Source organism: Conger conger, chromosome 9, assembly GCF_963514075.1.
Source record: "Conger conger chromosome 9, fConCon1.1, whole genome shotgun sequence".
Lineage (NCBI taxonomy): Eukaryota > Metazoa > Chordata > Actinopteri > Anguilliformes > Congridae > Conger > Conger conger.
The window spans coordinates 54944810-54959989 of NC_083768.1; the positions used below are offsets into that span (position 1 = coordinate 54944810).

At 40.2% G+C, this 15180-nt stretch overlaps 1 protein-coding gene across 7 annotated transcripts in view; it reads right to left on the minus strand.

Moving 5' to 3' along the window:
• The window catches only part of LOC133136743 (protein phosphatase 1 regulatory subunit 36), a 73637-nt gene extending 58457 nt beyond the window's left edge, over positions 1-15180 (minus strand). For 2 of the 7 annotated variants that reach the window (XM_061254436.1, XM_061254434.1), the window contains exons 1-3: positions 14029-14228; positions 11189-11259; positions 8644-8730 (exon numbers count right to left, since the gene is read on the minus strand). In XM_061254436.1, coding sequence (XP_061110420.1) covers positions 8644-8730; positions 11189-11259; positions 14029-14052 — 182 coding nt within the window. In that variant the 5' untranslated portion in view covers positions 14053-14228. Of the gene's footprint in view, positions 1-8643; positions 8731-11188; positions 11260-13381; positions 13562-14028; positions 14229-15071 lie in introns of those variants that run through there. The other 5 variants (XM_061254437.1, XM_061254440.1, XM_061254439.1 and 2 more) reach the window with 4 other exon arrangements.

A 15180-nucleotide genomic window follows, 5' to 3' on the forward strand; every position in this document is an offset into this window, starting at 1 on the left:
AAAATTCAGTCTCCCAAGATGAGCGCATATGGAGCATGGAGCTATGGTAACAAACAACAATGTGTGGAAAGTGGGAGCAAGGTCTGTCAATCATAGCTATTTGACAGTTCTCATTACCACACGTACAACAGTTTGGGTTAACTTTTATAGTGGGAAATTTAGCCTTTGTTCGGGCCCTGGACACAAATAGGGTAGTGTCAGTTTTACTAAACTCAAGAAAGATCTGTGGAAGACCCTAAGGCAGCATTTCCCATTTCAGAAAAATGTAGCAGCTCTGTTTGAAACACACATGAAAGATGGAGAAGACCTTCTTGGTCCAAAACAAGGGGGATCCATTTGACAAGGACCCACAATCTCTCTCCCTGATCTACAGCACCATCTTCAAAGCACTGCAAGTGCCAGTTAAAAATGACCTGGACAAAGTTGTGGGCCTGGATCAAGAGAATTGGGAGAAACAAAGAACACACATTGTCCATAATATGAAGTACCAAGAACCCTTAGAGCATCTGACAAACAGATGAAAATAATAATGATGCAAATAGATCAGAGCAAAGACACTGCAAATTGCTCTATGCACTGAAAACAGCAGTAACTTATTATGAAGAGACCTGCTGTGCAAATGAAATGCCACCATCTCCTGCTCTCCAGAAGGAATGGTGTGTGCTCCTATCCCAGAACTGCTGAACACATCATAGCAATGCTCGAAGACAATGGCCTTGGTATTGTTTACTGAGCAGCCCTGCTATTGCAGAACAAATTGGAAATACTGTTCCAAAAGGATTGTTCTCTGATAGTATAGGGTTTTTACACTCTACGAATTAGTGGGGAGGACTATTTGAAACGTATACGTCTCAGTCCTCATGTTGGTGCCAATTTTGTATGGGAAGCAGTGTATAACTGCAATTAGGGCTGCAACTAACGATTATTTTGTTTTCGATTAATCTGTCGATTATTTTTATCGATTAGTCAATTAATCTAAACGATTAATTTACTTGGAGGGGGGGCAATTGTTTCAATTTGCAGTTTGCAATATTGCAAAATGTATTGACATGTTTTTTTAAGTATGATGTCTTTCTGCTTTTAATGTATTGACTCATTAAAGCTACTCTATACTCTTAAAATAATATAACACCCACCAGTTACTATGACATTGTTTTTCATTATATACAATTTATCTATGCCTGTAGCTACATGAGATTATCCGATGGAGAGGCTGCACTATGATTACACAGCGGATGCTTGTATTTATGTTCGCCTGTGCACTACGCAGTGTTCTGTTCATTAGGTAACGTGTTTATTAGGGTGATGGTAAACGTTGGACTTGGACATGGAAACACTGAAATTCAAATTTGTTGAATAAACATATTTATTTAGTTATTTATATTTCGAATATGACTCATTCATTGCGCAATAGTTAGATTCACGTTGCGCATGTTCTGACTTTGAACGTCTGCCATTTCCACTGCACAGCACTCCAAGACGGCACATAGCCTTAGTAAAATCAAGAGACGTTATTAAATTAACCTTACAACTGGTTCATTTCGATTAGATTAGATTAGATTAGATTTAGATTAGATTAGATTAGATTAGACTGCTTTTGAAACGGGATAACCATATTTACATTGATAATTATAACAGCTGCTGTTGCCTTTTGTTTGTCTTATAAAACACTCGATCGCTGATGGCATTAATGGAATGTAAAACCGTGGTCATAACGTTAAGTGGCTGGAGCAGTCGGAACTCGTCAGTAGAAATAGGGCTTTGTGACCTTAGTGTAGCTGTGGCGTTATAACAATTCCAACAGTCCAGTCCAATTCCAACAATTATCATGGCTGTATTTACATTAATACGAGAGCTCCAGCTAGATTTCAGACCCATGCGTGGGTTATTGGTTAATTTAGACGAAAATCACGCAACCAAAACTCTATAATTTAATACAGCTCATTCAATGACATGCCTGAGAATAGCAATGTTGACAATGTTACAGAGCTACGTATACATAACAATAGCAAGCTAGATAACCTAGCATCACTGCTCCTGGATCCTTTCTTTTAAAGTGTTCATGCATGGTCGTCGTGCTGCTATGATCTGCCGTTTCGTCTTGCAAAGTACCATATTATTAGGTTTTTGCGTAAATAATTGCCACACTTTGGATGCTCGGGTTTTTTGGATTAACTCTCTCCCACACTCTCAGCTGGGTTTGCCGCCACCATGTTCAAAACAATATAACGCGTTATGAATATCTGAATCACATGGTCAACGTCATCGACTAATCATTGCAGGCCTAACTGCAATTAGTAATCAGTCTCATAAAATTACTATTATCTGAAATATCTAATCACAAATCTAGTATTTTGATGAATGAGTAGCCTAGCAACAGTAATAATCAAAGTAAAGGGAAATACAGCTGGGGACACACTACTAAAAACAGGGACTGTCCCCTGAAAATGGGGTTCTGTGACCACCCTAATATATAAGCCTAATGATATGGTGTCATCAGCCATGGTCGACAAGGGTATTCACTGTCTCCAAGCAGTATACTATCGTACACACCGTCTTCAAAATCTCTCCTGAGTCTACTCTCCGCAAAGATATGGGAATCATAGGCCATGACGCCACCATTTGTGATTCCGTTGTGTTTGGTGATCGAGTTCGCCTTCCAGGGTGTTTGCGATCTCATAAATAGATTTACGTGTAAATCTATATTCAAGAATTAACATTTCATTTGTCATATAATCAAGTGGATTTTCTCTACTACAAATAAATTTAATCAAAAAGCCATTTCTTTGTTTACTGAGACTTAAGTTAATTTGTAGCTAACCTGAAATTATACTCAGGGAAATTGTCGATAAGGGGTTTTTGAGGGTTTCACTTAAGTTGTGCAACTTTTGTTGTGCAACTCTCTTAAATTTAAGGGTAACTTAAGGGAAACCTTAAGGGGAAATTACACTTAAGGTGTTTTATACAACTGGTGTCTATGTATTTTAACCCCCCGATATTCCAATTATGCTCAGATGATTTTCCTTTTCCTCCTAGTCGCTAGAATGACTTTGATTACTCCTAATTGTCCATAACATCCATGAGCATCGGTCATACATAACATTAACAGTGTATTTACTCAGCAACTATTTGGTAGGACTGTATCAAGACTGCAGCAACTGACATTTAAATCAACCCTGTCCTAATCCAAACGATATTAAGAGAGAGCTGTCCAATCAGTCTTAGAAAATGCAACATACAGTATACATCACAGGCAACAAAAAAAAAAGAGTTGTTTCTTCTCAAAGGGGGCGAATACAGTGGTGTGAAAAAGTATTTGCCCCCTCCCCAATTTCCTCTATTTTTGCAAATAGATTGAAGATTGGAAACAATTTTTTGCAAACAAAATTTAATATAAGCCAAAGATGACCTGGATAAACAGAGAATATTTAAGCGTGGCGAAAAAGCCCAAAAAACAGTGAAGAAGATTAAGTTTAGCGAGAAAAAAAAAAAAAAAAAAAGGAAAACCAGCTTATTTCTTTACATTCTAGTTATTTTGTTTTATTATGTTTTTATACAATAGTGTTATTTTTCTTATTTAAAAACACGTAAAAAATGAGTGTTTTTTTGGGGGCTGGAACGGATTAATAGCATTTCAATTAAAATGAGGAAAGCGTGGCGAAGATTAAGCCTGGTGAAGATTAAGTTAAGCGAAAGTGAAGTGAAAAAGAAAATAGTACCACTGTACTTTTTAAATGATCATTTCACTGCACTGCACTGCCATCAAAACACACATCGTTGCAACGTTGTCATAGCCTATTCATACCTCCGTGACTATGGCAATTTTTTCACTTTCACTGTTGCAACATTTAATCCTTTAGAATTCATTAGAACTATACTTATTCTCTAGAAGAGTATTCAAGGAAAATGTATTTCAGAAAAATAGTGATACTTGGCAAAATAAACATAATTCCGACACAGAATGATAGAGGAGGCCAGATTAATAAATAAAAAATGTGAATAGTTCAGCATTGTGTCCATAGCTATTTTTATGGTGTGAACGATGATTAGTCAAAAAGTGGCCCGATTTACCTGATTTCACCCCATCTCCATTGCCCAGCAGCACCACCACAATATGTACAACTAAGAAATAGCAAGTTGTAAAAAGAGGAAGATATGGTCGAGGGATATGCTTGGTAGAGGGATTAAAGAAAATAGCAAAATAACGAGGCTAGCTAACCATTACACCTACAAATCTAACATAGACAAGTTCTTGATCAAATTTGACAGCACTGAATCCTTTTAATGACCTCAAATTATAAGAGGAGATATGGAAATGAACTGAACATGCATTGGCCAATATGTAAAGTATTTCTCCCTGTGTTGGTATTCACACTCTCCATGGTCTGCAAATCAAGATGGTTGATTCTTATAAATATTTAGGCTTTTGGCTGGATGGTACACTGTCCTTTAAGGCACGTGTACAAACTCACTCAGAAACATAGAATTAAACTGGGATTCCTCTACAGAAATAAAGCATGCCTTTCTCCTGCTAATAGGAAAATCATTATACAATCAACTGTTTTGTCTGTATTTGATTACGGGGATATTATCTATGGGCATGCTACTGCTAGAACTCTAGAAACTATTGATGCACCTTGCACCTACTTACTGGGGATGGATACCGCACTCACCATTGTGTACTTTATGATAAAGTTGGATGGCCCTCCTTAACAAAAAGAAGCAAATGGCACTGCATTGTGTTTATGAATAAGGCCCCTATCATGAAACTTCCCCCTTACCCCTCGACTTTAATCATGCTATAGGCCAAGATTGGATTTTTTGATTTTAGACACACCACGTGTTAAAACCAAGTCAGTCCTGTATTAAATCCTTTACCCATTTCATCTGGAATTCTTTTCAAGATGCACAAGCGCATAAACTAAGATCCCTTGTCCCTTGTTCAAGGATTTTTATACTGATTTTTTCAATTCTGTATGTAAATGCTTTGATTGATTGTATGTATGTTATTTGTAACTGATGAAACTATGTAAATAGGTCTTACTTGAAAAAGAGATTCCTATCTCAATGTGATATTGCAATCAATTCCATGAAGAGATTCAGCAATGTATGGGTATGCATTTGACAATGAGATGATGTGCAAATACACAAATTGTTTTTTTCCCATTGAGTCTACTCCAGGCAATCAGATGTATTTGCTTTTGCTAAGGCCCATACTCTGACACAGCATGTATGCTGACTTCAACCAATTAGCTTGCCGAAGTTTTTACAAGTGAATAATGTAATTAAGCCCATTAGTACTCAACAGAAGCCTCTTGCCTATTTGGAAAGGCCAGTTGTATCTCTTGAGTATCAGCTCAGCCACACATTTCCAAGTACCACTGCAGTTAAAACACAGGAATGCTAGGATCAATCGGATGAGAGACATATCTCTCAACAGTAACCTGTGGGCACAAGCTACTAGCTGGTGGCTTGTGGAATGTGGATATCCTCCGCCTGAGAGCACCAATAGAGTAGCAAGCAAAATTACAGAGTGGGCCTTTAAGTTTGAATGTAGAAATGTTACATATGATTACCTTGAAAATCATGTTACCAAGATACCTAATAAAGGAAGTACAGTTATTACAGTTATCTGTTATAAAAGGTAACATTGAAGCAACATGGCTAAATGAGATAGATATAAAAATATATTTTCTGAAAACACAAAGTGTGAACTGGGACAGTGAGGGTATTTTCTTTCTTTTGATTAAAAAAGTTAAGGTTTGTAAAACCCCATGCTAACCCAAAGACGGAATTTAGCGAGGGCCGAAGGTATCAGCACGCTTGTCCTTCTGGTGTTGCTGAAAGAATATGGTTAAATATTAGTGGCCCCTATGCAGAGAGTCTAGATCAGCCAATAAATAAACAACGATACAAAGACAGTAGTACAACTCTGCCTTCCGCTCTTTACTGGTCCAGGCTGACCAAGAATCTCCACAATAGGGTCAATACATTCACCTTCATTATCTGACTCCATTTGAATAATAATTTAGATTAGTTATCCACATTTGGTGGATGTCTTATTTATAATTTGGACTTGATCGCTACAGGAATCCTGTACTGTAACGGGCTCCCTGAACAATCCTCTGTTGGTACCGCCGCATGTCACATCACGCGTTATGTGCACGTCTCATGAACTGGCTAGATATCTGCAGTCATTCCAGAGGTCACAGGAATAGCTACTTTTGGGTATATCTGTTTACAGCCTAGGGACCCAAGAAGACCAACATTAGCTACGGCTGTTCTCGACATGAATGAACTACCAAGCAGAGGCAAGTAATTTACAATCAGAGGTCTAGGGGTGCAATATGCCGTGATACATCAAGCGTAAATTTAAATCCTCCCTAGACCAGTTCGAGGGGGTAACCAAGCATTCCCGGTGTAACAGTGAGTGTTCAGTAAGCGAAACCACACAGATCAAGTTTTAAGTCTTTAAGTTATCAAGTCTGATTGCATCCTCCCCGATTGCTTGGTTTGGTCTCCTTAAATCCAAAATCAGGCCTTTGATGTTGACCACTCAAATGGGTCCACAATGAACCACTGAACCATCTGACGTTTTATAACCATTTGGAATTTGGAGCCAGGCCTCCCCAGGAAACGAGATTTGATCAGGGGGGTTGAGGCACATGGCTTTCACTGGGGTAAAGCTCCACACAGTTTCTCCAGTTCCTGGTTGGTTATGATGTCCAAGGTTTGCTGTTGCAGAAATGAAACCATTGCACCAGTCGCACTGAAACAATCAGAATAATACCAAACATGAATATTATCTAAACTGACTTTGTCATGAAACATCCGATGCTTTATGCATACTTTCAGGGAAACTGAGGAATGAGGGAGATGTGAGAGGGAGGGAGTAATGAAGGGGGGTCGAAGAGAATAGTCTGGAGCCAGTGCTTTCTGAAACCTTGCCATGCCGTAAAGGATGTCGTACCCTGATAGAAATGTACGAGGAGGGGGATTTACAGGGGGTTCAGGAAGACAGCTGCTTTGGGAACAATGCAGTTTTTCCCCCACAGTCTCCTGCCCGTATGGGTGCAGAGAAGATGGGGGCTAATGGTGTATGCTCCTGGGCTTAAATTACTTTACAGCCACATATTGCCACCGTACCAGAGGAAGCCAGCAAGCTGACCAGCGTACTGAGTGACAATGCCAGATTTTTATTATTTCCACCTTACAGGTTTTAAAAGTTAACTTTTAAAATGATTTCATCTCTTTTGCATGTGGTTTAATGTAAATAATGCAGCATACAGTCCTCATCTGATGAGAGCATACAAGAAAAAGAAGCCACTGTAAATATTACTTAAATGTACAATGCCATGTTAAAATATTGTGCCACTAAATTTCATGATTGTGCCACCAGTTGAAAATAGTCTGGAGCCCTGTTCAGTATGTCCAGATCCAGAGAAACTGTACCTGATAGCACAGGAGGCTTTTCCACACAGCCCCCACGAAGGCAGTGGGGGTGTCACAGGTGGCATGGGTAGGTCTGGAGAGGCCAGAACCAAAGGTGAGGTGAGCTGGGCCTTCAGGTGACAGACAGCCTCAGAGCAGGCCCAGTGCTTGTTTTTTTACAGCAGGTGGTACAGTGGAGCATTGGTGGTGGAGTACTGCTAATAATCAGTCATGTCCAAGAAACAGGCAACCTGAGCCATCGGGACAGGCCCAGGGATGGTGTGAATGATAAATGGTAAATGGCGTGAATTTATATAGCGCCTTTATCCAAAGCGCTGTACAATTGACACTTCTCATTCACACACACCACACACCAACGGTGATTGGCTGCCATGCAAGGCACCAATCAGCTCCTCAGGAGCAATTGGAGGTTAGGTGTCTTGCTCAGGGACACTTTGAAACACTAAGGGCGGGATCGAACCGGAAACTCTCCGACAGCCAGATGACTGCTCTTACCTCCTCTTACCCATTCAAGTAGCACCACAGGGACTGATGCCTGATGCAGACAGGTGAAAGCCCACAAATTCAATGGTGCGTACTGTTGAAGCCACACTTGCTGCTCTTAAGGGTGAGGTTGTGGTGGGACAATGCTGATGACCCCTGTTTAAGCTTTGTCAATGAGGGAGAAGCCCAGATTGCTGAGAAGGTCACAGTTGAGGATTTCTACTGTGCAGTAGGTGATGTGGAATGGGAATTCAGAGAGTAAAGGGAGCCCACAATATTATCTCTTGGAAGTGCCCAGGAAAGGGCTGAATTATCACATAAGGGCATTCAGCTATGTGGTGCGCACAATGCAGCCTTGTTTTGAGGTTTGGGGGTAATTTTCTGTTTTTATTCTGGTGCCACTGAATCCTGCAAGGGTTCAACCTTTTTGGAGTTATGGAAGTTCCATTTCAGATGAGGACCCATGAACTGGCCAAGTTCAATAAAGATACAGATCTAATTTTTGGATTTTAAAGGTTTGATATTTTGTGCACTAAAAATCGCATTGTTTGTATGTGCACATTAAAAAAGGGAATACAGCCTTTTCCCAGAAGCTGTTATTAGAAATTCTAATGCAGAGAGGTTTAACATGCATTTAGGAAGTGTGGATAGTGACCGCAGTATGCTATGAGACGTCCTGGCTAATATGACCCTCGAACATTACGTTACCTTTCCAGCCGCTTGCTCACAGTGTCTTGCGAACTGTGAAGCTTGCACTTCTTTTTTCTTTCTTTCCCTTCTGTTGACGTCTCTAAACTGAACAAAAAAACATTATTATTATTATTCATGTGGCGGCACGGATGGTGCAGTGGCTGGCACTGCCGCCTCACAGCAAGGAGGTCCTGGGTTCTAATCCCCGTCGGCCGGGGCCTCTCTGTGTGGAGTTTGCATGTTCTCCCCGTGTCTGCGTGGGTTTCCTCCGGGTACTCCGGTTTCCTCCCACAGTCCAAAGACATGCATGTTAGGCTGATTGGAGAGTCTAAATTGCCCGTAGGTATGAGTGTGTGAGTGAATGGTGTGTGTGCCCTGTGATGGACTGGCGACCCGTCCAGGGTGTATTCCTGCCTTTCGCCCAATGTATGCTGGGATAGGCTCCAGCCCCCCTGCGACCCTGTTCAGGATAAGCGGGTTCAGGTAATGGATGGATGGATGGATTATTATTCATTCCTTGCATTTCTATAGCGCTTTTCTCACCAGCTGGTGATGGAAATAGCTTTTCAAGGATGAGGGGGAAACTCGCCTGCAACCACCACCAAGAACAACATACACTCCTACTTTTCTTCATATGTTGTAGACCTATTCTTTTTGACATGCACAACTTTTGTTTTTTTATTTTGCATGTTTTAGGCAATTATCTCAGAGACAGATATATACTCAGGGACCACTTTATTAGGTAGATCTGTCCACCAGATTGTTAATACAAATACTTAATCAGCCAATCATGTGGCAGCAACTAAATGCATAAAAGCATGCGACATGTTAAAAAGGTTCAGCTGTTTTTCAGACCAAATGTCAGAATGGGGAAGAAATGTGATCTAAGTGACTTTGACCATGGAATGATTCTTGGTGCCAGACAGTTTTCAGAGAATGCAAAAAACAAAAAAATCAAGTGAGCAGCAGTTCTGTGGGCAAAAACATGTTGTTAATGAGAGAGGTCAGAGGAGAAGAGCCAGACTGGTTAAAGCCGACAGGAAGGTGACAGTAATGCGAATAACCACACAATACAGCATAGGTATGCAGAAGAGCATCTCTGAACACCCAACGCGTTATTTCAGGTGGACCTGCCAATTTTGCAAAACAGACACTTCATAAAAATTAAAAATAAATTCTATTTCATTAAAATCATTTAAAACATTTTCAGTTACTGCATATCTAATTAGCTGTATAGCAAGCTACTGTTAGTGCAGGAGTCGGCAACCTTTACTATCAAAATTGCCATTTTTGGCCAAAAAAAATCTGTCTGAGCTGCAAACCATATTTGAGCCCTATAATGAAGCCTATCAAGATTACTAGTTGGTGTAAATGAGCATTCATTAAAATGTTTTACCACATGTACTACATGTGACTGCAGTGGGGTATTTATGATTATTTGGTTCTTTAACTTTTGTTTCCATTACAATAATACCATGTTTTGTTTTGCCTTTCTTAACTCAATTATTTCTTCCTGCGGCCCATCATAGTTCAGATACCTGCATAGCAGCGCTCTCTGCTCAATATAGTTCACATCGCTTGACTCATCGCAGGCAATTGAGTATGCTGGAGCTGAAATGATGTCCTAAATGTTCTGATTGATGATGTTTGTTGCCAATTTCATGGCATATCGAGAGGTATATCTTTAATTTTCGATCTATCTTTTGTTTTTGAAGTCTGAGAAAAGACGTGAGAGTGCCTTTACACCACCTAGCTGTGCCAATATCCACGATATACCACAGGTTCGAGTTCCATAACACTTTTATACAACGATTACCACATTTATCTTTAAAAATTTCACTAAAGAAAGACAAGACAAACTTTAATGTATTTTTAATGGAACTATGTTTTATGGTAAATGTATTCTTCTGCTCAACAGTAGTTAATTGGTTGCTAATTAACGGTATTGTGAACTAGCTAGCAATAATGTATCCCCACTCCACTATCGAGGCAACAGTACGAATGTTATATCGTGGATATTGGCATGGCTGGGACGCAAACTAGCCAATAGAGGCAATGGACCTATCCGTTGTAAAATATCTCCTGAGCTGCCACAAAACTAGCAGCAGCAGTGGAGTTTGGAGATTTGATCAAATTACATTTGCTCTCCTCTGCTTTCCACAGCAGAAATCGCTCTGTCATCCCCCGGGGGGGGGGGGGGAGATTTGGAATCCATAGCTAGGGGGACTCACGACTAGCCATTTAGCCTACATATATATACATCCATGCTAACCACCGCTATTGAGGTTCGGCAAATTTAAGAGGAAAAGGTGCCGGGTGGGAGACGTAGGCTATGACGCACATTTTAGTTGACTAAATATACAGTCTAAACATCTTTACAATTGGAGAATGTAACAACTTACAACAATGATACATGAAAATTAAAATGTAAAAATATGACCGTTCATTTCCAGATATTCCATAGCCACAGGGAGCCACTGGAGATGGGCAAAAGAGCCGCATGCGGCTCCAGGGCCGCAGGTTGCCGACCCCTGTGTTAATGGTTTCCATAATAATATTTTACCTTATGAATTCAAGACCCTGATTTTCATCATTCCAGGCCCATGTTCCATTTGAAGGAGTAACATCACAGCTCTATAATAGAAAGAAATAATTTAGCAAGCTAGGTAGCAAAACTGCTTTTCCAGTTAATGTATTAGATTTTTTATGACATGAATAGTAGGCTATATTGTCAGTCGGCTGTCATACCCATTAGGAAAATAAATAAATATATACATTTTAAAAGCCTTTAAATTTCTTTCCTCGCTTATATCCCGTGTTTACACAAAAAACGACCCAAGTTGATTCTCACCGTTTCAGACTACCATGTGATAGCCATGATAGCAATGAGCTTCGAAAGCCGCAGTCTAATATGATTCATAAAACATGCGCTTTAGTAGTTGCTTTCCACACAAGGTATTGCTTTCCATATAAGGTATTTAACTGATGTTATTCATTGGGACATTGGCAGATAATATTTTTGGATTTCTATTCATTATTAGTGGGCTAGCTGCCAGCTATGTTATGGTATTCCCACTCTTTTTTCCATATTCTCCACAACATTTGACACCAAACTACTTTGGCATACTTTGACCTAGAAACTTTGATATCTTTTTGAATTATTGAACTTTAAATTCAGATTTAAATTCTGCTATTGAGTGGAATGTTCAGTTGCTAGAGTGGTGAAAATTGGAATTAGAATTTTTATATCTGCCATTACTCTTACACTATTTACACATATTAGACATCAAAACATTCAGCATTTCATACTGTTTCTCATGATGTTAACAAATTATAATTTTCAGATATGCAAATTAGATGTCTGTCCGATGTCAGAATAGCCTCTTTGATTGGCTGTTATAAATGCTTAGCAACCACGTAGCAACTGATTAGTAATACCCTAGCAACTTACATAGATGTATATAGGTATATAGATGTACATAGGCTTCATAGACTTCCATTAAACATATACAGTCCCCTCCAAAAGTTTTGGAACAGCAAGGCCAACTCCTTTGTTTCTGCAATACACTGAATGCATTTGGGGTTGAGATAAGATAAACATGAGCAAGAGTTCAGAATTTCAGCTTTTATTTCCTGGTACTTACACCTAGATTTGTTAAACTATTTTGCAAAAGGTTAACCATGTAACCAATACTGCTTATGACCGCAGGGGTCATATCTTATTTCTGAAAAAATATATATATATTTTTAGTAGCCTACTGACAAAAATGCAATTGCATTTTCAAACTTTATTTGGGCCATCTTAAATGGTTCTATTTAAATGTCAATATTGTAAGTCAGATAAAAGATTTACATTGACATCGTGCTCACAGACGTGGAGCAGTCTGTAGTTAAAGCCGTGTAGGCTAGGCCTACATCCAGGCATGCTGGTCGATCACGTCATTTTTATGCATTGGTTAAAATTATTATTATTCTTCATGTTTTCATCCCTCTGTCCGGTGGCTTCGGTCTGACAGACTTGATTGACATGAAATGTGTAAATCTCTTGCTGTTGAGAATGTTGTTACAGACAGGTTTGTGCACTATGTTAAACACCAAATACCCTAGTAACAACTGGGACACCTTAGCAACCATCAAGCAACACCGAAGCAAACAACTGGGACACCGTAGGAACCTGAGCAACACACTAGCAATGACCTGGGTCAACTTACCAACTACATAGCAACACCCTAGCAACCAACTGGGACACCTTAGCAACCTAAGCAACACCCTAGCAATGAGCTGGGGCACCTTAGCAACCACCTAGCAACACTATAGCAACCAACTGGGACACCTTAGAAACCACCTAGCAACCACCTGGTACACCCTTTCAGCCACCAGGGACACCTTAGCAACCACCTCGCAGCACCCTAGCAACCACCAAGCAACCACTTGGGAAAACTTAGCAACAACCAGCAACCATCTATGAGCACCCTAGCAACCACCAGTTACACTATAGCAACCACCAAGCAACACCAGAGCTAGCACCTAGCAACACCCTAGCAGCCACGTGGGACAGTTTAGCAACCACCTAGTAACACCTTATCAACCACCTAACAATTCCCAAGCAACCTACTGGGACACCTTAGCAACTACCTAGTATCACCCCTGCTACCACATAGTAATACCTTAGCAACCTCCAATTAATCACCTGGTAACACCCTAGCAACCATCCAGTTACAGCCTAGGAACATCCTAGCAACCGACGTAAACTTACCGTCTTCCAAACAGAATTGGGAAGCGGCCGCTTGTACCCGAAGTTAACGATCGTCCAATGGTTGTTTTTTTATTATCCCATTTCATTTGAGTGGACCAATATTTATAGAGAAAACAACAAATAACATAATCGTCCCTGTGTTCGGAAGACCGCGTTAGCTAGAACCTATTCACTCTGAGCCGAGGCCTGCCCAGTCTCTTGTTAGCACAGCTTCCCCGCCACAATGTTAAGAGATTACTATTACTGTATGTTGAAATTGATCGCGAATGTCACTAGTATTTATGAAAACGGAAGGAATTCGACTTTAAACACACAAAAACCAAAGCTGATCTGGAAGGTTTTTTATTTATTTATTTATTTATTTACGTTATACGTCATTACAGTTGCACTGTTGGGAACATAGTGAGCTAACTTGGTGTTCGGAACACGGCGAGTTAATGTTATTTAATGCAAGCATGATTAATTGTACACCATTCAATTAATTAGCGATAAGAAATTTGCAGCAGTTAACGTTAAGTTAACGCAGGTTTGTGTTGCAGGGGGACGTGCTATAGCAAACATACAGTAACTAACTAACGTTAGTTAACATTTGTTCGATGCCACTACGCATGCAACAAAGCAACATGTTTTGTTACGTGCGACCTTACCATCTCCTTCTGTGGTTTTGACATTTCTGCGGCGCTGGAAAGTCATCAACGTCCTGTAGTCCAGCAAAATTCTTCGCTTAACATTAAGTTACATTTGTATCAACAGTTTCCACATGTTTACAGCTCATTCAAAAACGGCAACGTACGTTTAAATCCGTTTCTAAGCAACGGGTGCGTATGCAAAGACTGTAATTAACCACTGAGACCCACGCAGTCGTTTCCTGCCTTGGGTAAGCAGTTCCGGTTTGTTTCGAGAGGGCTGCGATTTCCATTCTCTGACTGTGGGTCTCAAAGCTGTTTTCAAATGACAAGAATCATATGCTGCATTTAACGCCAAGAGGGGGTGGAATAGCTGCTATTCTCTCCCATCACTTTAGTTGTACTGAGATTGGCTAATTGGCTAACTAATTCAACATGTCACCGAAGCCACCCACTACTTGTCTCACAAGGAATGTGTGAACAATGTTTTGGTGTCCATACTGTTTCTGATCATTACTGTGTGTATTTTGATGTTCTGCTAAATGCCTCAAGTAAAAAAAAAAAAAAAAAGAATTAATAACAATTAATAACAAAAATAACAATTCAAAAGCAATATTTAGATGCTACAGTAGAACAAAAGTTCAGAGCTTGTGAAATCCTCTGATCTATGTCCAGAGAACTGCTTGATAAATGAAATGGTTGAAGTCAAGTCAAAAAAGAAGCTCTGTGATAAAGTGACACCATGGATAAATAACACAATCCATGAGCTGAAGCAATTATGGGCAACATGGCTCAGGCAGTAAGAGCAGTCGTCTGGCAGTCGGAGGGTTGCCGGTTCGATCCCCCGCCCAGGCTGTGTCGAAGTGTCCCTGAGCAAGACACCTAACCCCCAAATACTCCTGATGAGCTGGTCAGCGCCTTGCATGGCAGCCAATCGCATTGGTGTGTGAGTGTGTGTATGAATGGGTGAATGAGAAGCATCAATTGTTCAGCGCTTTGGATAAAGGTGCTATATAAATGCCAACCATTTGCCATTTGTATAGGAACAATAAAAGCCCACGTACAAACTTATCTGACCAGTATTAGTGATCCTGTTGCACAGAAAAGGCGTAATCCCCATCCATGAGCAAAACTTCAGCTGAACCTAGAACTGGCTAGCAGGGGCGGTGGGTG